Below are 19,151 nucleotides of genomic sequence, written 5' to 3' on the forward strand. Positions count from 1 at the left end.
AAGGGGGGTGGGGATGTTCAAAAGCCATCAAGATCTACATCAGGGGTTTAGTAGAAGTTTGTGGTCAGTCCTAGGGCATAGACCTGAATTGTTTCTTTAGGAAAACACGTTTAACCAACAAAGGAACTTTTGGAACTCAGGTCAAAGGCAAGCTGGGAAAGAAAATCTGCATGTACGTGTACCAGGAATAATGTCCTTTGTCTTGTTTTACTCAATGTTCAAATTTCCTTCTCCAGGTAAGACTGATTTTGGTGCAAGTTGCAGGTTAATTTGAATTTCAGTTTTTGTTCTTGCTCTCACAGGGAGTGAATAGGCTTCAAAACACTGTTAAGTGTTTATATAACCAAGAAAAAGTATTTTGCAGCCACATAGGCCTGGATTCGAATCAGGACCCCTGACCCTAAACTACTTGGCCTATCTACATATAAAATACCTTTACTTTCTTCATAAGATTGTGATGGAAAAGCAACTTGTACATTTTGAGACCACTTAGGCCCTATACAAATATGTTATGACTGGATCTCCACATTGATTCCTTGGTAGGGCTTCAAGAAAATAAAAAGTAGCTCTTTATCAATAAAAGACTGGGAGACCCGTAATCTCTCAACTGAGGTCCAGATGGCGTGGGCTTTCCCGTCCCATGGCTAGTCAGGGGCAAAGCCTTTTAGGTTATGGTGGGCAATTTGTGCTAGATCAGTCTATAATCCAGGATTTGTGCTAGATTAGTCTAGAATCCAGGAGTCCAGACTAAACTCCAAGCTTTCATTCAGGTCAAACGTTACAATCCACAAATCCTGGTGAGGACTAAGGAAACGTCTAAATCCTTTAAATCATTAAGTGAAATCCGAGACGCAGGGACAGAGGGGGTCGAAGTGTGTAGTCAGGGGAGAAACAAATGTTAGAGCAAGAAAGGGAGGTTGACGCCGGAGAAACGATGCATCTTCTGTAGAGGAAGGGTAATGGAGCGCAAGAGCTCATAATCCTGAGTAAAAGCCGGGCCCAGCGAAACCCGTGAGCCTTTGGAATTTCGGTTCCACCCCGGAACTCCAGGCTTTGACTACAGTTCAGTCGCCTGACGTCCTGGGCCCCTCGTCCCGCCCCGAGGTTAATTAGGCCGTACCATTATGCTGTTTTAGGGGTGAAGGTGGGCTCGTCCTGCAGAGCAAATCGGAGTTCGTTAGAAAAAAACATGATTATCTATATTACTTGAAGATTCTTAGTTAATAGGCTTTCCTTATGTCGGCCCCTTACGCTCCCAAGAGTGGAAGGAGTCTGGTGGTACTTCTCCCTTTACTTCCGCATTTGGAACAGTCCTCAGCGGTACGTAGGCGGGGAGGCGTACATAAACCTCGACGCAAGCCGCGCGAGCGTTCAGTCCTCGAGGCGTCCGTGCTCTGCGGTTTTGGAAGCTAATTTTGCGTTGGCCTTTGCGCGTGTACGCCGACATGGCCTCAAACGGTATGTAAGGGCGCGAGCACTGCTGGGCTTTTGTTTTTCAGTGGGACCCGGGCGGCGATAGTATTGTTACGATCTTCTCGTACCAATGTGGCGGGAAGCCGCTGAGAAGGGTGGAAGGGGAAGGCCGATGTCGCCATCTTGTTTCGCTCCTCTGAAGCCTCTCGCGGGGTTAGGAGGTATTTCCTTCGCAGTCCCTTTTTTTGAGGTGAGGTGTAGGAGGCACGCTTCTTGGTGATTTGCAACGTGAGGCACGGGTGGAAATGTTCGGTTCCCGTATCTCCTCCCCTAGCTCCCCCCCGCCCCCCCGCGATTTCCAGCCTTGCGTTCAGACCCGCTTTGTCGCAGTGCTGCATCCGGGCACTCCTTGAGCGCACGCGCTCTGCTGGCCCCACCCCCTTTCTCGCGGTGCGAACCCTCCTCATCTCGTGTTGGTCCTGCTTTTTGTCGCGAGACCCTCGGCAGGCGACTCTGCGGTGTGCGTCCGGTGTAGGCCTCACCCCCACATCTGTTTTGTCCTTCGGGACGGGGCGAGACTGCCGCATTCCCGCCTTGGTTGCCACGCGGCTGGGAACGGAGGCTCGGAATCGGGGCCGCGCGCCTTCTTAATGGTGGTAATGGGGGATCCTTGGGGGTTGTTCAAAGGATTTGGGGACTGGGCCCGAGCGTTTTCCTGCCTAATTATCCTCTTTGAGGCGAGAACCCAAAGGAGCAGCCTCTCCCGGATCTTTTGCCTTTTTCTGCGGGGGAAGTGCCTCGTTTACAGTTATGGAGGAGAGGAGTTGATCTGGCTAGCGTGTCTTCATTGTGGCATTTTAAAAGCCCTTTCGCTGTCTTTGGTTCGCCGAGTTTCCCCACAACTCCGGGGAAGGCAAAGTGACGAGAAAACGGATTCATTTGGAGCCGCAGGGCTTTGGACTTGAGTACCAGTTGACTTGCTTCTTGAGGCCAGCACTTTGATGCACTAAAACTCCACTTTTCTGGTCTCCAAGATTGGGCAAAAGGTGAAGAATGACCTCTTTGGAGACATTGTTTGGTTGGCAGTGGAGGCCTCATCCCAAATATTGCTGCCCCCTGCTTCTAGCAAAACCCATCCCACTTAAATACTCTGATTTTAGCATGTATCTTGGCTCATGGTGATACCTTCCTCATAGAGTTGGTACAAAAACGAGATGTGTGTAAATTTGTGTTTATGATATCAGTTGAATTAATGGAAAATTGCGGCTGTCCACCAAGACTGTTTTTCCGATACTTAACGGTCTCTTGGTCTGTGTAGAAATTTGCTTGTGTGTGTGCATATGTTCGTCCTACTTTTAGGGACTGTGGAAGATGATGTAATTGTGTTTTTCTTTTGCAGACTATACCCAACAAGCAACCCAAAGGTGAGTGTCCTTTTTGGGCTTCCAGAGTTTGTAGAGGGTTGAGGGTTGCTAGGGTAGTTTTTCCTGATTGCACTGGTTTTCTCTTTTCCAGCTATGGGGCTTACCCCACCCAGCCTGGACAGGGCTATTCCCAGCAGAGCAGTCAGCCCTATGGACAGCAGAGTTACAGCGGTTACAGCCAGTCACCGGACACCTCAGGCTATGGCCAGAGCAGCTATGGTTCTTATGGACAGACCCAGAACAGTGAGTTTCTTTAAGTGTGTCACCGCCTCTTTCACTTTCCGAATGTTGTTGCTTTTCTTAAACCTAAGCAGTGCTGAATGTTGAAACTCATGTTTTTTCTCATTCAGTCTATAAACCTTAAAACTCCTTGGAGTCTTGAGTTCCTTCAAACAAAAATACTTATTGGTTTCTAATTATTTCCTTTTATTTTCTTTGACTTTTTACTTTATTACGTATGCTGCACTTAACCCAATTTCCCTCAATATGAAAGTGAAATGTGGGGGGAAGTATTCAATTCACTAAAGGGAGAACGTTTCAGGCATTTCATACTTACAGGGAGAAAATGATTTATAAGATGTTTACAGTCAGGCTATTATATGTAACGTGGTGCACAGAAAGGTAGAATTTGCCCCGACATCTTGAAATGTATGGAATGGATTGTCCTACTTGGCACCTGCACACATACGGAACAGGTTTCAATGCTGTTAATGAATAGTGGTCTCTGGGCTGTGGTTAGTGGTGGTCCTGGAGAGAGTGGCTTTAGGATGGGTGGGAGGAGTTCGGAACTCAAGTTGGAACATCAGCCTTAGGGTAGAAGAGAAGGGTAACTTCTTTGGTTTGCTGAGTTACAAGATTTCTAGGTAGCTTCTACGGCTGGCGTTTCTTATATGGGTAGCATTAGGTGTAACGTGTAATGTTTTTTCCCAACTCATTTCCTGCTTTTTCTTGTAGTTTTTATGACTTCCTTTCTCTTTTCTTTGTAGCAGGCTATAGCACTCAGCCAGCTCCCCAGGGATATGGCTCAGCGGGTGGCTATGGCAGCCAGAGTTCTCAATCTTCTTATGGGCAGCAGTCCTCCTACCCTGGCTATGGCCAGCAGCCAGCCCCTAGCAGCACCTCGGGAAGGTAAGGAGTTGTGGTGGGGGAAGCCTGAAAGATTAGGGGTGACTTGGTAAGGAATTATATTGTGACCAGCAGTAGGAGCACATATGAGGAATAATGGTGGGGGTATCTTTGTTGGGTTAAGAGTTCAGAGAATGGGATATATATACTAAAAGTAAGTTTTGGACATGCTGGCATTATGATTCTTTTTTCTTTTCTTTAGTTATGGTAGCGGTCCTCAGAGCAGCAGCAACTATGGGCAGCCCCAGGGTGGGGGTTATGGTCAGCAGTCTGGCTATGGTGGACAACAGCAAAGCTATGGACAGCAGCAAAGCTCCTATAATCCTCCTCAGGGCTATGGACAGCAGAACCAGTACAACAGTAGCGGTGGAGGTGGCGGAGGGGGTGGTGGAGGTGAGAAAGTGTCTTCAGTTTTCTCTCATACCTATCTTTGATAAGGATGTATTTATATTTTGTTTGACCCTTATCCTAAAAGAGTTCTTAAAAATTTTGATATTTTTGTTCTGTTCTTTTATTTCTGTTCACTTAACTCTTTGCTGTAGTTAAGTTGTTCCATGCCACTTCAACATTTTTTCCCCGGTTCTAAAGTATCTTTTCTTGTAGGTAACTACGGTCAAGATCAATCCCCCATGAGTGGAGGCGGCAGTGGTGGCGGCTATGGCAATCAGGACCAGAGTGGTGGTGGCGGCAGTGGCTACGGGGGAGGCCAGCAGGACCGAGGGGGCCGCGGCCGGGGCGGTGGTGGTGGTTACAACCGCAGCAGTGGTGGCTATGAACCCAGAGGTCGTGGAGGTGGCCGTGGAGGCAGAGGCGGCATGGGGTAGGTGTTTTTGTGAGCCAGGGAGTAATATTAGTGGGGAAGTGTGGTGGGTTGCATGAATCTCTGTTGACGCCCAGTCTCTTAGTGCATGGTTATTTAGGGATTTATGAAGATTTTGATTTGGGGGCATTGTTTCTTCCTACATCCCCATTTTATTTTTGTGAGAACTGGGGAGCCTGAATCCCCACCCAAATCTCTGAATAGAGATTTGAGTATTGACACTTCTATTTCCAAAGGAAAAGGAAAAATATATGGGTATGTATGAATTGGAGTCATTGATATCTTAGGCAAGAAACATGGAAGTAAAGGCTTCTTTCTCTGCAAAGGAAACTGAAGGATCCCCACTCTCCTGGTAATAGGGAAACTTAACTTGCATTCCCCTGTGAATCTCTAAGGGAATTGTTAAATGGTTAACATGACTTTAGCTTCCAGGAATTGGCCACTCTTACTGTATTCTCTAGTCATTTGAATCCGCCAGCTTGATTTGCAGTAATTTGACGACAGTGATGATTTTGTTTGTGAGTTGCTTTTGTGGGGCTATATGAAGTGTGTAGACTTTTTGGACAAAATATGTTTGACAGTGGTATCCCATCCATTTGTTTCACTGTCCCTTCTGGTTACTTGTCCAACTGGACCTTTTTTCCCTTTTCTGTTGAAGTTGAAGTAAAACCTTAGATTTGATGTTAAACCAGTTATCAAATCTGTTGGTGAATATGATTTGAAGGATCTTATCTGTCTCCCTTGAAAAGGGGAGGAATGTCATTGTGTTCCTTTTTTGGAAAAAGTATTTTATTCAAATGAGGGTATATATATATGGTAAGTATTCAGAGGTGGGAGGGGGCAATCTCAAAAACCGTACAGAAGTGAGGAAAACTCTTGTGTGCGTGTGTTTAATGCAAAACTTTAAAAAAAAAAAAACAATTGTTATGTGACTGTTAACTTGCTCTGCATTTTATGTGCCACAGGTATGAAAGGTGACATTGCAAAATACTCCGCTCTTCTCGCAGTGTAGAAGGGGTGACCCCGGGGGTTGGGAGATATCAAAAACAGCTCAGTAGTTAGGATAGGGTTTAGCTAAGTTTGTCTCGCTTTAAGGGGAAACTGCCTTTGGTTTTGACTTTTTATGGAATGGGGTTGGGTCTGCTTGCTGCTTTTAAAGCAAAAACCACAAAAATGTGTGAAGGGCTACCCCAGCCTGGTGTGAAATGTCTTCTGGGTAAATTGGGGGTAGGGTTTTTAAACCAACTGCTGGGTTGTCAGCCACTTGCGACAAGAGGAAAAAACATCTACATCGGAAGAACAACCAAGGAAAATGGGTCATTTTTTTCCAGAGGAAGTAGATACATAACCTTTTAAAGCGAAATTCTTAAAAACTGTGTCTGAGAAATTGCACACGTGTGTGTGACATGCTCAAAGGTCAGGCAAGGGGTGGTCAGGAAGGGGAATGTATTTTAGTATCCACTTGTATCTTTTTTCCAAAGCACATACCCTTGTTTGGGGAATATTAAACACAAACAAACAAACAAAAACCCCGCCCTTTTGTAGCTGTTGGAAGCTTCATGTCCTTTCTTCTAACTTGTCTTCTCCAGCGGAAGTGACCGTGGTGGCTTCAATAAATTTGGTGGTAAGTGAACAGAGTTTCCAAAATTCCCAACTCCCAGCAATGCTTTGTCTGATTGTTCATTTGCAGATGTCTTAGCGTGTTTTAAGTGTCAAAGGTTTTGAAGTGTCCAGAACCACCTCCAGAAAGGGGTGGGGTAGGATGCCACGTGCTGCCAGATGTGTGCTAACCTGGTGGCAGGCAGGGGTAAGACTCAGCAGTCTACTTGTACCAAGTTGGTTTGACCCAGGTTAATCAGAGGTGTTCAGTAGGCTTGACAGGAGTGTTGCCACACCTGGCACTTAGTGACCACCATTATGAAAAACTAGAGTGTGTGCTGGAACACATACTAGCTTTGTTTTAGGATCCTTTTTGAAAGTGTGTTCAAGGTACGCGTGTGTGTGTTTGTGTCTGACAATTTCCAAATATTTTAATTCTGGAAGAGGAATGTGAAATAATTGCCCTGCTCTGAGGATGGTGAAGTTCGTGTGTGTGTGTGTGTACATATACATATATTTATATACGTGTGTGTATATATATACACACACATAGACACGCACATACATGCATATATATGTATAAAATACTGAATGGTGTCAGTTCAATTCTACTCAGATGGGCAAATAGAAATTAGCTGTGGGAAGGAAGATGTGAACTACAAGAAAAGTTGGGAGCATGAGTTGTTCATGGGAAATAACCAGGTCTTAAAACGACACAAACCGAATTCATGGGAAATGGCAAATTTGAGAAGTCTCCTAGTAAGCTGGAACTTTTCTGGTTTGGTTAACAAAAGGTTTCTTGATTTGTCTCACCATATAAAGCTAAAGGCCTGGGTTCATGATTTAGGTGTCGTTTAATATGGGTACAATATTTATATATGGTGAATTCGGAGAAACTGGTCAAAGGTGGTCTCTGGAAAAAAAAAAGAGGCTGCATTATGGAAATAAGATTTGTGGTCTGTTCCCTGGGATGTGCTTTAAAAATATAATAGTTATTATGTATGTATTTCTATTTTCATGTGATTTTGGGAAACAACATGGTTTTAAGAATGGTTTCTAAAGATGAAATTAAAAATTGTTTCATAAGGAATAAGTGTTTTTGGTGTTAAAGTCTGGAGAAACTGGATGGATGCATATCACAGTGCTGGTGGTGGGCTCATTTCTCTCTGGGATGAGAGAACAGGGCCATGCTGATTTGGTTTATTAACTTCAATGGGTCTCCCTCCTGCCTGTCTGCCCCTCCCCCCAATCTGTGCTGAGGACATTTCCCCGCCTGAGCCCGGCGAGGCAGCATTTCCAGATGTGTGGAGTTGTCCCTGTGGGGACACAAGTAAATACAGATATTAAGGAAAGGGTCCTGGGTCGTTTTACCCAGCCACGCCTAGGATTTTCTCTGGGCGCGCAATTCAGGGCAGGGTTTAAAGTGAGGCTGTGAGTACGTACCTGATATTTTGCAAGAGTTTGAATTTGGTGTTAATTTTTTTTTTCCTTGTCTGTTTGTATCTATTGACTAACGACTTCTTTCCTTGTTTTTTTGTTTTTTGTTTTTGTTCCCCCATGTCACTTAAGGCCCTCGGGACCAGGGATCACGTCATGACTCTGGTGAGTGAATCCAGAGGTGGCATGAAAAAAATGTCTACAGTGTGGTATCAAGACTTTCTGGATGTTTTTTGAAACTTGAAAGAATCTGAAAAACAAGATTAGATAAGGAGAATGAAGGGAGTTTAGGTATAGTTAACAGCGATTTATACATGAGTGTATATCAGTAACTGATAGTTTTCTCAATAATTTTGAAAGCTTATTGTCAGGTGTTTTCTTTAAAGTTAGATTGAGTCACTGATTTGTGTTACCTTTGCTTATTTTCTCTCTTTAATTCACATTTCTTTCTGCGTTCCACAAGCAGAACAGGATAATTCAGACAACAACACCATCTTCGTACAAGGTCTGGGCGAGAATGTTACAATTGAGTCTGTGGCTGATTACTTTAAGCAGATTGGTATTATTAAGGTACTTGTGGAGCAGAGTGGGTCTTTTCTATCAGTGTTGCAGACTTTTGGATGGTTGTCAGCTTAATTTGTTAAGTAAAGAACATTAGATGTTATTTTCTAAAATCACGTAACAAAAAGGCACAATTGATACAAGAAAGGAATGTCCTAAACTTTGCATTTACAGTCTATAATCTTTATGTTTTAATATGATGTGAGAGAATATAGTCATTGGCTTTCAAGTTACATGTGAGATAGGAAATAGTAACTGGGAAGAGAAGAGCTGAAGTGGTTATAAGCCTTAGGTTCTGGAGAAAGGAAGGTGGAGGGTGGGTAGTACTCTACATCTGTCTTGTAAGCCTGATACTATCTCATGTTGCTTTCTTCAGACAAATAAGAAAACAGGACAGCCCATGATTAATCTGTACACAGACAGGGAAACAGGCAAGCTGAAGGGAGAGGCAACGGTATCATTTGATGACCCACCTTCTGCTAAAGCAGCTATTGACTGGTTTGATGGTATGTATGGGGGTGGGGGGTAGGACAAACAAGCCTTGGGAAACAGGCTGTACTTTGAGTTTTCCAACACTTTACTACATAAATAGTTTTCATTTTTGCTTAGTTCTCATCAGATTATAAACTTTTTCAGGAAGGCAGAGTCTTGTCTTGTTGATTATACCAAAAATGCTTTTGGACTTGCAGGTCTCAATAAAAAGTTTCTTTTTTATATCTTTATTTCATTAGGTAAAGAATTTTCTGGGAATCCTATCAAGGTCTCATTTGCTACTCGGCGAGCAGATTTCAATCGGGGTGGTGGCAATGGTCGTGGAGGCCGAGGGCGAGGAGGTAAGGAGCTATTTCCTGATGCTAGTATAAAGAGGTGATGGGAAGAGAGGGGAGGGAGGATGGTGAGGATTTACGTGGAGAAGGTTAGGTTAACCAAACTTGAAAAGGGACTAGACCTATTAATTTGTGTCTATACTAGGACCCATGGGCCGTGGAGGCTATGGAGGTGGTGGCAGTGGCGGTGGTGGCCGAGGAGGATTCCCCAGTGGAGGTGGAGGTGGTGGAGGACAGCAGCGGGCTGGGGACTGGAAGTGTCCTAATCCGTGAGTAAAAAACTTAAACTGATTTTTTTTCTCAATCATCATATATGTGTGCCCTTTGTTATGGTAGGGTTGTATGTTTCCCAAACTAGTAAATGCCAAGGCCATACTGATGGGCACAGATATGGCCAAGAGCTTCCCTCCTAAGTAAGGTCACTATAGTGAGAAAAGTATTGGATTGGGTTCACTAATTTGCAGTTCTTGTCCCTGGCTCTGCACCTGGGAAGCCTTTTTCCTTTCTGAGGCCTCAGGCCTCAGTTTTGTCACTATCTGGGGTCATTGGAGTCTTTTCTTAATTCCGGGTCTTGTCTACATCTCTCACCTCTACAAACTGTTTTACTTTTTCTCAGTACATGTGAGAACATGAACTTCTCTTGGAGGAATGAATGCAACCAGTGTAAGGCCCCTAAACCAGATGGCCCAGGAGGGGGACCAGGAGGCTCTCATATGGGTAAGGAAGAGTCAGAGCTGATAATAAAGATTTGGGATCAAAAACCCCTTAATTTTAAGCAGGGAGGCTAGAGGGAAGGTAGGGATTATGGGACTATGATATTTTTCTTTTGTCCTAGGGGGTAGCTATGGAGATGATCGTCGTGGTGGCAGAGGAGGCTATGATCGGGGTGGCTACCGAGGCCGAGGCGGGGACCGTGGGGGCTTCCGAGGGGGCCGGGGTGGTGGAGACAGAGGTGGCTTTGGCCCTGGCAAGATGGACTCCAGGTAAGTAGGACTCTAAACTGAAGTAAGAGTAATTGAACAGCAGGTCATGGGATACCAGGATTTTGTTGAGAAAGTTTCATTTTGAGGGCTGTATTGGAAGCTGAGATTGTAACCGTAGTGAGCAGGGAAGGAGGAAAGGAAAAAATCTTAGGAAATGAATCTGTAAATTCATACTTATTTATACTCAGAGATGAGATATTTCTTGGGCTAAGGGTTTTGGGGGTGGTATGGGTAGAGAGGTTGGTAATTTGAATCTTAATGGATAACTCTTTCTTGCAGGGGTGACCACAGACAGGATCGCAGGGAGAGGCCATATTAGCCTGGCTACTGAGGTTCTGGAACAGCTTTTCTTCTATACCCAGTGTTACTCTCATTATTTTGTAACCTTGCAACTCCTGATCACCCACAGGTTTTTTTGTGTCCGACTATGTAATTGTAACCATATCTCTGGTTCCCATTAAAAACCATCGTTTTAGTTAAATTTTTTTTCTCTTCCCCTGCCTCTGCAGAGGATGTCCTGGTCAGCAATGTGAGTTTTCCTTTTAGATTCTCCTATTAGGAGGAACTGGAATAAAGTGTTTGATAACTTGGTCTAGGGGAGAAAAGGTCAAGTGGTATCCTTGATAGTAGAGATTAAACTTTTCTGTCATTGCCAAAGTTGGATGTACCAATGGGGTTAATGAAGATCATATGATATGTCCTGAAATTTGTCCAACTATGGGTGTTTTTCTTTTACCATATGTACATGCTGGTCTTAGTTTACTACTTATAGCAGCCTTATCTTTAAGGACTTTTGGTTCTTTGAACACTCCTAATGGTAGGGTTCAAACAAATGAGGTTTGCTTTGAGACACTATTCAAATTTGGGGAAAGCACATAATTAACCAAGTTGAGTCTTTTGTATGAAGTAGAGTAAGTGAGCCACCTACTCATGAGTACCCCCATTCACTGTAGTAATTATGTGGCCTCTCTCACCTTACAGACAGAAAATAGAGTGCATGGGTTATGTGGCTCTGGGAATCAGAAAATGGTGGAGCCAGCATTGAGTCCTATTCTGACTTAATTACATTCTGAAACCTTTGTTCTGAAGGGAACAAATTCATTCCAAATATTCGTTTCCTTAGATCTTAGAGGATGCTAAATTTGAGGGAGGAGTAAATAGTAAGAAGCGGGGGAAGGTTGGGGTATTATTACCTTGTATTTCAGGATAAGACCCTGAACCCTAATGTTCTTGAAGGTGGTAGGGCTTGGGTAGATAGTTGCTGTGGGGAGACTTGGGTCTACCTGGGTGTGTCTCATTCTGCATGTGCACGGAGGGTGAGGTCATTGCTATTTTGGGGCTTGAGTGAGCTTTAATAATTGGGAACGGAAAGTCCTCCCCTTTCAAGGGGGCGGTGTTGGAGGTGGGGAAAGAGGGTAGAGAATGGGTTAAAACCTCAGAACAGCTCCTCAATTGTATGTGCAATTTTTGACCCTCAGAGATCTTTTTTATTTTCCAGGTCTTGAGTTGTAGAAACTTGTTCGTACCTGCCAATCGAGCGTGCACTTTAGTTACACAACTGAAAAATACAGCCAACAGCAAAAAAGGTACTTTGTCGTCAGAAGCATGGCTTGTAGAGTGCTTCAGATCCCTGTTTGCGAAGTGCCTTCTTTGCTGAAATCGTTAAGTATGCTGTAGGTGTTTTCTAGACCAGAGTTATTCATCCTCATCTCTGGTGACTTCAGACAGGGAAGCTATGGCTTTGTCAAAAGGGAATAGCTAGCTGCTTTATTCTGCCTAGAGATTGTGGTGCTCAATAACTAAGAGTAAGCTGAGAATGGTTGAGATTTTTCCAGACAGTACTTTGAATTGGGGCTTGTTGAACTTGGTCCACTTTGAGAAACCCTCAGAGCCAAGGATATAGCAATAGTTCTCCCTCCTGTGGTTAGGCTTCCTCTTTTATTTTATTTTTTGAAAAATCATCTTTCTTAAAATGATGTTTGGTTCAAAAGGCCTGATTCGTGTATCTGAGAAGTTTGTTTCTGCTTCACCTAGTAGGATTCTGGTGTTAGAGTTTGGTTGTGATTCCTTGGTCTCTGGTGGAGGTTGAAGTTCCTTGTGAGACCTGATTACTGACTTGGGAGTATTTGTATATAAGTTCTTATTTGCATCCTTCAATGGTCTTCAGCGACATTGACTAGTCCTTAAATAAAAGGAAGAAGGGTTCCAGGAGTCAGTGGGTAAATCCAGTTTGAGGGCCTTTTAGGATAATGGATGAAGACAAATAGTAGAGGAAATGTTGGTTCTGAGAAGCTGGTTCTGCTACCAGCTCACTGGTGAGAAAATAAGATCCATGGACTTTGGGCCCTCTATTCTTTACTGCAGTACTTTTTAATAGGCCAGCAATAGCCAGTCATATTTCTCTTAATTGGTGAAGATTTTAGACGGGTCCTTTGGAGTCTAAGGAATATATTAATGAATTACTGTAAACAGTCTACAATCTTGAAGCACTAGATATCTAGCTTTTTGAATTAGTATTGGGTTGGGTTTCAGTAGGAAGAAAGGTCATGGGTTGGGAGAGGTGAGCTACTGAGCTGCTTGTGGTCTCTGATTAGCTCAGTCTTTTCACCATCACATGCTGTTCCTACCTGGATTTTAGTAACTTGTATACAGGGCTGAGGTTATGTCATCGATATGTAGATTGACCAGTAGTTAAGTCATAGGGTCCAGTTCCTATGAGATATCTTCACCTAGGCATATTTCTTTCCATTTGCAGTCTGTGATCCACCATGGATTTTGTAACCAGATCTCACTTTCCACTAGTTTTCAAGAGAGGGTCCCATCTATATCCATTCCTCCCAGAACTCAGGTTCCCTTTCTTACCTTTGGGCCCTCAGTACTTAGCCTCTTTCCTTTCATCTTTAACTTTATTTTGAAATAATTTGAGACTTGAAGAAAGTTTCCACAAAAACTACCTTGTTCATGATACTGGCATATAAGAACTGAGGAAGGTAGTGTCAAGTGGATATTGGCAATAGATTTGACTAGGGCTTGAGAAATTATTGGGTGTTAACCATATGGTGTTAGCAATTAGAAGTTTTTAGAGACCATTGAATCTAAAATTCTCATTGACCTTGAGGCAGGAATATGTGCGAGAAGTGTGTGTACCTCATGAGCAGGAGTTTGAGTCTGGAAATAGTGTTCTCAGCTGTTTGGATTGTGGCCTTAGCCCCAAATCTTGGCTATGGTGCTAGAAAGAAGGGCTTTCTCTCAAGAACAGTTGAGAACCACCAGTTTGGGAACCGGAGACAGGAAAGAAACTTGGGACTATTGGGTTGAAGATTGAGTATTCTCTGCTCTAGGGGAACCAAGCTTAGGCAGATTTAAGTGGAGGTGGTTGGGGTGGGCATGGGGAAATCCTTGAAGGGTGCAGTTGAACTTTCCAGGTAGTACCCTACACAGACCTCATGGTGGCAGTGTCGCATAGTTGCCCAGGTTGCCTGCAGCTGTTCAGTACAGCTTCCTAGGGCTACATAGCATCCTCTTCAGGGTGAGATCTGTCCAGGCTGACAGCTTTTTTTCTTGTGTTTCCAGATTTTGAGGGGAAAGCTGTCTCGCTTAGTAAAAGCAAATCCCCATGTGGGAAGGCCTCTGCAAACTTGTCTTCAGTCTGAGATGGCAGAGCTGAATCCTCTATTCAGCATTGTACAGAAGTAAGCTGAACATATATATGAATCATTAGGCAATTTTGTTAGTATGTGGACTCTAATTCAGTGTGTAGGCCCAGGTGGGGCACAAGCTCTGATGTCGATGCTGCTGGTTCAAACAGCTCACTTGGAGCCGTGCTGTAAAGTTTTGCAGATACTCGTTTTCTTCTAATGCCCTCTACTTTCCCTGAGAAGGGGAAGTTTATAAAACTTTATACCTAAACAAAGCTAGGTAGAAGTTGAAAAAACGTCATTCATGGAAGGCTGGGGCTGCATTTGGTTTTCATTCTGATCAGTACAGGCCTAATGTTATGATGCTTAGAGATCGGAGCAAGAAACATTGTTTCAGATGCCGTTCCCACTGGGGACCTAAGAACAAATATCTTGGAGATGATTGGAAATGTGGACCTGCTGTGAGCTAGTTGCAGTTAAGTGACGAGCTATGGGATGCTGAGGCACAAACTGGCCTTGATTGAGTCTCTATCCTTTGGCTGTGTACTCTGTGTCCTTCACTCCATTGTGCTGTGTTTGAAGACTTAAAAATGTGAGTTCTCTTGCTGTGCCCCTCTTTGTTTCCCCAAACAAAAGGGAAAAAGGAAGCCCCCAAGAAAAAAATTCTAACTTAAATAGGGTCGTTCCTTAGAATCATTTCTTTGGCCTCACATCTGCACTTTGTTTTTTTTTTATCTTTATTTTTTTTTTATGGTGACATCAGTTAACGAAATCTGGTAAGTTTCAGCTGTAACTTTAATAGTAAGGCATATATATTTACATTTGTGTTCACCTCCCATAGTTAGGTTTCTTTCACCACATATTTGACTCCTTTTACCCTGTCTACCTCCCACCTCTCCCTTCCTAACCGTAACCACTAGTCTGTTGTCCATGAGTCTGTCCCGTTCATTTGTTGCTTTTAGGTTTATATCCCACATATAAATGATATCATGTGATTCTCAACTTTTTCTGTCTGGCTTATTTCGCTTAGCATGATTATCTTGAGATCCATCCATGTCACAAATGTGGCAGTATTTCATCTCTTAGGGCTAAGTGTGGCATCTCTTTTTAAGGCTATTTGTTGTGCAAGGAAGTGTTAGCTGTGTCCTAAGCTCATGAAAATCATTAGGTTCCTGTAAAGTTTTAAAAAAATTAGAGATGCACAGTAACTGCAATTTGTTACTTTTTATATGTAAGATACTTGTACAGAGATTGACAAGATTTCTTTTTATGGCGCTCAGTCTCAGTCCTATGTGAAAATATATCATGACAATATGGTTTGTCACTGGAACCCAGAAGAGTTCACACCACAGCTGAGGGCATGCATGCTAGGACAGGTAGAAGATTTCAAGGTGTTCAGAGATAAGAGGCCAGCATGGTAGGGCATAGGGTGTGAGCAAATAGGGTAGCTGGGATCTTTGGGTATGTGAAAAAAGAGAGGTTGGATGTGGGGTCCTTTAAAGGCCAGGAGAGTTTAGGTATCCTAATGTTAGAAGTGAGACTTTCCAGGGTAAATTTTGATCATGTGATCCCTTGAAAGCAGAGGCAGATAAGACATTAGACACAAGCCAGGTGGGGGCAGTGAGGTTGAAAAGCAAGACATTAAATCTGGGCTATACGAAACATGATAAGATTTGTTTTCTAGTTAGTCTGCTGTTGTCATATGCCTAAGATACAGAGTTGGTTAAAGGAGGACATGTTCACTTTTGGAAATGGTAAGATCCTTGCAGAACACGTAATTGAACACATCTAAAGGATTGAATAATAAGGCTTGAATTAGGAGACTCAAGAAGACTTGGTAGAAGAAGGTTGAGTGAGGGTGGAATGGGGAGGATCAGAATTTTATGGGGTGGCTGGCTAAAGACCAGGGCACAGGATACTGAGGTGTTAGGGCCAATTTCCACTTTGAGGAAGCTCAGCTTGCTTGGAGTACCAAGTAACCTTGGGAACTGTGTGACTGGCCTTGACAGCAGCCACATTTTAAGCTGCTTGATAGTTTTCTCCTGTAACATATCGCTTATTTTCTCTTGGTGATCCAGTAGGTCACAGTAGGGAAATGTTAGACCATCAGAATGAGATCGTATGTATACCCCTAAAGTGTGTTGGAATAAACACTGCATTTGCTAATTGTCATCTAGGTGAGGGTATTCAAAGTGAACTCTTTGTGCAGTTTGTTCATTGTGGGCTGGTGTATCATAAGTGGCACAGAATCATCTGTACCCTCATGCCTGGGTCCCTTGTGTCACACCCAGGGCCCCACCCCTGGGCCTTCCTGTTTCTTTGCATACTGCTGCTTCCCCCCCCCAAAGATGAGTAGGAATTTGGGTACAAAGTGTACTCAGCGTGTCCTAGGATCTTGGTTCCCTAACAGCCTCTGGAAAGGGTGCTTACATGTTTCCTGGGGAGAGAAATGACAATGTGGGTTTGAACTGCTCAGGTCCAAGTTATGTAAGGAGTTTTTTTCAGTTGATCTGCATAGTTCAGATGTGAGTTCAAGGGTCACCTCCATGGTTGGGAACACCCAAATGTGGAGGGCTGACTATTTTAAGATTGAGAAAGAGGTCAGTCTCATATTCAAGGGTCAACTAATATTTTTTCGTAAGCAAAAATTCTATCAAGGAATAGCTAGTAGAATTTCTAATGTTTCGCTTTTGTGGTCTGCATGTTTTCTGGGCAAGATGTAACCTATAACCTTTCTCCAGGGGGTGGGAAGGAGCAATTAAACCTACTGATGTCAGTGCCAGTGCCAGTGCCAAAAGGAACTCTAGAATCGAATTTGATGGCTCGTGGTCTTCTAATGTTTAGATAATAGTGTCTCTTCCTTTGAAAATTGCTCTAATTGTACGATTTTTCCCCCCATGGAAAAAGTGAAAGAAGCTACATAGGTTGGCGAAGAATGTCATAAATGCCTCTAATAAGTCTGGCTCCCCACAATTCCAGACCTGTTGTACCATACCTATTTTAACTTTTAGACCACAGGGCTAACTATAGGCTCAACGGCAGACCCTCTGGGATAGCATTGGAAGAGCCACCAAATGGTGAAGGATGAAGATTTGGGGAACCTGCTGCCCTAGTAACAGGCAGTGGAGTAGAGCGTCACCTGAGCCTGTGGCATTTGGACATGTACCTTAGCTTTGCACGTATTCCAGGTTGGAAGTAGGAAAAACACATGTACAAGCTGTTTTTTCATATATTGTATATAAAAAAAGACTGATTTATCACATACAACCTTTGGCAGTTTCAGCTGCTTCTGGGGAAGCCACCTCAGCTCTGCTCCAGGTCAACTACCAGGAAAGGTTGGCTGTCTCTCAGGGCCTGAAGGAGCATATCCTTGCAGGTCATGTTCCAGGCTGGAGCAAAGCTAAAGAGCTTCCTCATCTTTGTTGGATTGGTGGTTTCCGCCCTCACTGCCTGGTATTGCTCTTCTGACAGAACCTTCCCGTACAACGCATCCAGCACCCCATCCACGTCTGTGACCCGAGCGATGAGGGCTGCCCGGTGTTGGTCGACAAAGTGCAGTGCTGGGGGGTAAGAGGGAGGAGAGCAGATGAGCCTGTGCCAGGGTGGGAGCTGGGGCCCGTTCTTGCCAAGCACTTTCTGCACTCTTCAGAAATTGTTCTGAATGCATACTGTGGGGTGGGGCTCAAGGTGGCAGCCCCTCAGAACACTCAACACAACATGGTCGGATGAATATAACTGTCCCCTTCTCTTACCCCCCAAACTAGGCTTGGCTCGAGGTGTGTGAGTGGGTGGGAAGGGTTGGCCCAGCCTTGCTCTCCTGGTGTTTCTGGCTGAGGGACAACAGGCTGAGCGGGTTGTGATGCTGCTGGGCTGGAGAGGTGCCCAGGCAGGTGGGGTTGGGTGTGAGGCCCTCACCTGGCATGGCTGCTGTCTGAGGAGGGACCTTGATCACTGCTGGTGTGGCTCCAGAACCTGGAAGGAAATAAGTCAAGTGGTCCCCGTTCCCTTTCACCTTCAGGCTCTTGGATTTGGGGCCCCTTGGTCTGGAAGTCAAGGTCAAGAGAAGTGTGGGAAGTCTCCCCAGCAGGAGGAGCTTTAATTAGCTTAGCAACAGGAAGTGATGAGTCTGAGAGGGAAGTGTTCAGTTTGGGGGTTGGGTGCAGATGAGGGGATCGCGGAGGGCATGGAGGGGGCATGCTCACCCTTGCACGTCATTTGCAGCTGCTCTGCTATCTGCTGCATACCCATTTCGCGCAGCACGAGTGCCGTGAGTTCGGCCCCATACGCCTCCAGGTAGTAGCTGACGAGCTTGTCGGTGAGGTCCACGGCGTCCATGGCCAGCAGCGTCCCCCGCGGGATGCGCCCGTAGCCGGTGCGCAGCGGCACTGAAAGCAGCTTCAGCTTGAATTTTTTGAGCTCGTCCGCAGTGAGGTTCTCCAGCGCATCCAGGATGGCATCGCGCGTGCTCCCCATGGCTCTGGGGTTCCTCTGTTGCTATATAGCTGCTTCACCGTGGAGTGTCCACAAACCAGGAAGTCTGCTCCGGGGCGGGACATGTAGATCCCCGCCTTCTGACTCCCGCCTCCGCACCATCCCGTTGCTTCCGACTACTCCCATCCACCCAGGTCTCTCGGCTCAGTCCCCTTGCCATTGTGGGTGGGGTGGGCGGAGAGGGGGCGGGGGACAGGATTCTGTCCTTCAGCTGGCCCACAAGGCGGGACCCGGGAGATCTGGTGAAGAAAGGCTCCTGAGTGGCGCCTGTGTCTCCAGGCCTGCACTAGCTAGCACAGACCAGGAACGCAGTTTACTGAAGTGCCAAGGCTTAGAGTCTTGCCATTCTAGGACTTTGCAATCTCCACATTTCCCTGAACCTTAGCATCCTCTTGCATGTATCATAGCTTCTTAGAACTATAGAATGTTAACAGCCAGAACCATGTAGCTCCCCCAATTCTACCTACTAGGGAGAAAGGTGTAAAAAATGGGTGGAGAGTAGCTGTGATCCACCTTTCTGATCCTGTTTCCTTATCTGTAAAATGGGATTAATATTCATCCATTTAGTAAATATCCCAACGTAACATGGGCTCCTGAAACAGCCAGATGTCCCTGGGAGAGCCAGGATTTGGTCCCAGGAGCTGAATTTCTTAGAACGTGATGACAAGAGACACTTGTAATGGTTGAGAAAATTCTCTACTGGAGGAAAAGTCACAGGTGGAGAGCTGCTCTGGGCCCAGGGCACTTGACCCAGAAGAGCAGGTGAGATGTGGCACACTGGGGATTGGAGCCTAAAGTGTGCCCAGAATTCTTCACGTACATACTCAACATGG

The 19,151-nt window shown here is 44.8% G+C and overlaps 2 protein-coding genes across 3 annotated transcripts; one reads left to right on the forward strand and one right to left on the reverse strand.

Moving 5' to 3' along the window:
* Nucleotides 1–1,323: 1,323 nt before the first annotated feature.
* FUS (FUS RNA binding protein) lies at nucleotides 1,324–10,780 on the forward strand. Of its 2 annotated transcripts, none has more exons than XM_016132881.2 (15): nucleotides 1,324–1,458; nucleotides 2,813–2,837; nucleotides 2,929–3,080; nucleotides 3,824–3,965; nucleotides 4,165–4,355; nucleotides 4,566–4,782; nucleotides 6,372–6,406; nucleotides 7,951–7,983; nucleotides 8,285–8,388; nucleotides 8,756–8,885; nucleotides 9,111–9,212; nucleotides 9,352–9,475; nucleotides 9,823–9,923; nucleotides 10,042–10,189; nucleotides 10,469–10,780. In XM_016132881.2, the coding sequence occupies exons 1-15, from the start codon at nucleotides 1,446–1,448 to the stop codon at nucleotides 10,506–10,508; spliced, it is 1,557 nt and encodes a 518-aa protein (XP_015988367.2). In that variant the 5' UTR covers nucleotides 1,324–1,445; the 3' UTR covers nucleotides 10,509–10,780. The 2 variants fall into 2 exon arrangements, with proteins under 2 accessions (XP_015988367.2, XP_015988368.2); XM_016132882.2 differs by having other exon boundaries at nucleotides 3,827–3,965.
* Nucleotides 10,781–16,113: 5,333 nt separating this feature from the next.
* On the reverse strand, nucleotides 16,114–18,452 carry PYCARD (PYD and CARD domain containing). Its single transcript, XM_016132883.2, has 3 exons — nucleotides 18,030–18,452; nucleotides 17,743–17,799; nucleotides 16,114–17,387 (listed from the first exon to the last, which is right to left on the reverse strand). Exons 1-3 carry the CDS (start codon nucleotides 18,298–18,300, stop codon nucleotides 17,131–17,133), a joined length of 585 nt encoding a protein of 194 aa, XP_015988369.2. The 5' UTR covers nucleotides 18,301–18,452; the 3' UTR covers nucleotides 16,114–17,130.
* Nucleotides 18,453–19,151: the final 699 nt, after the last annotated feature.

Source organism: Rousettus aegyptiacus, unplaced genomic scaffold (assembly GCF_014176215.1).
Source record: "Rousettus aegyptiacus isolate mRouAeg1 unplaced genomic scaffold, mRouAeg1.p scaffold_m13_p_8, whole genome shotgun sequence".
NCBI classification, from domain to species: domain Eukaryota; kingdom Metazoa; phylum Chordata; class Mammalia; order Chiroptera; family Pteropodidae; genus Rousettus; species Rousettus aegyptiacus.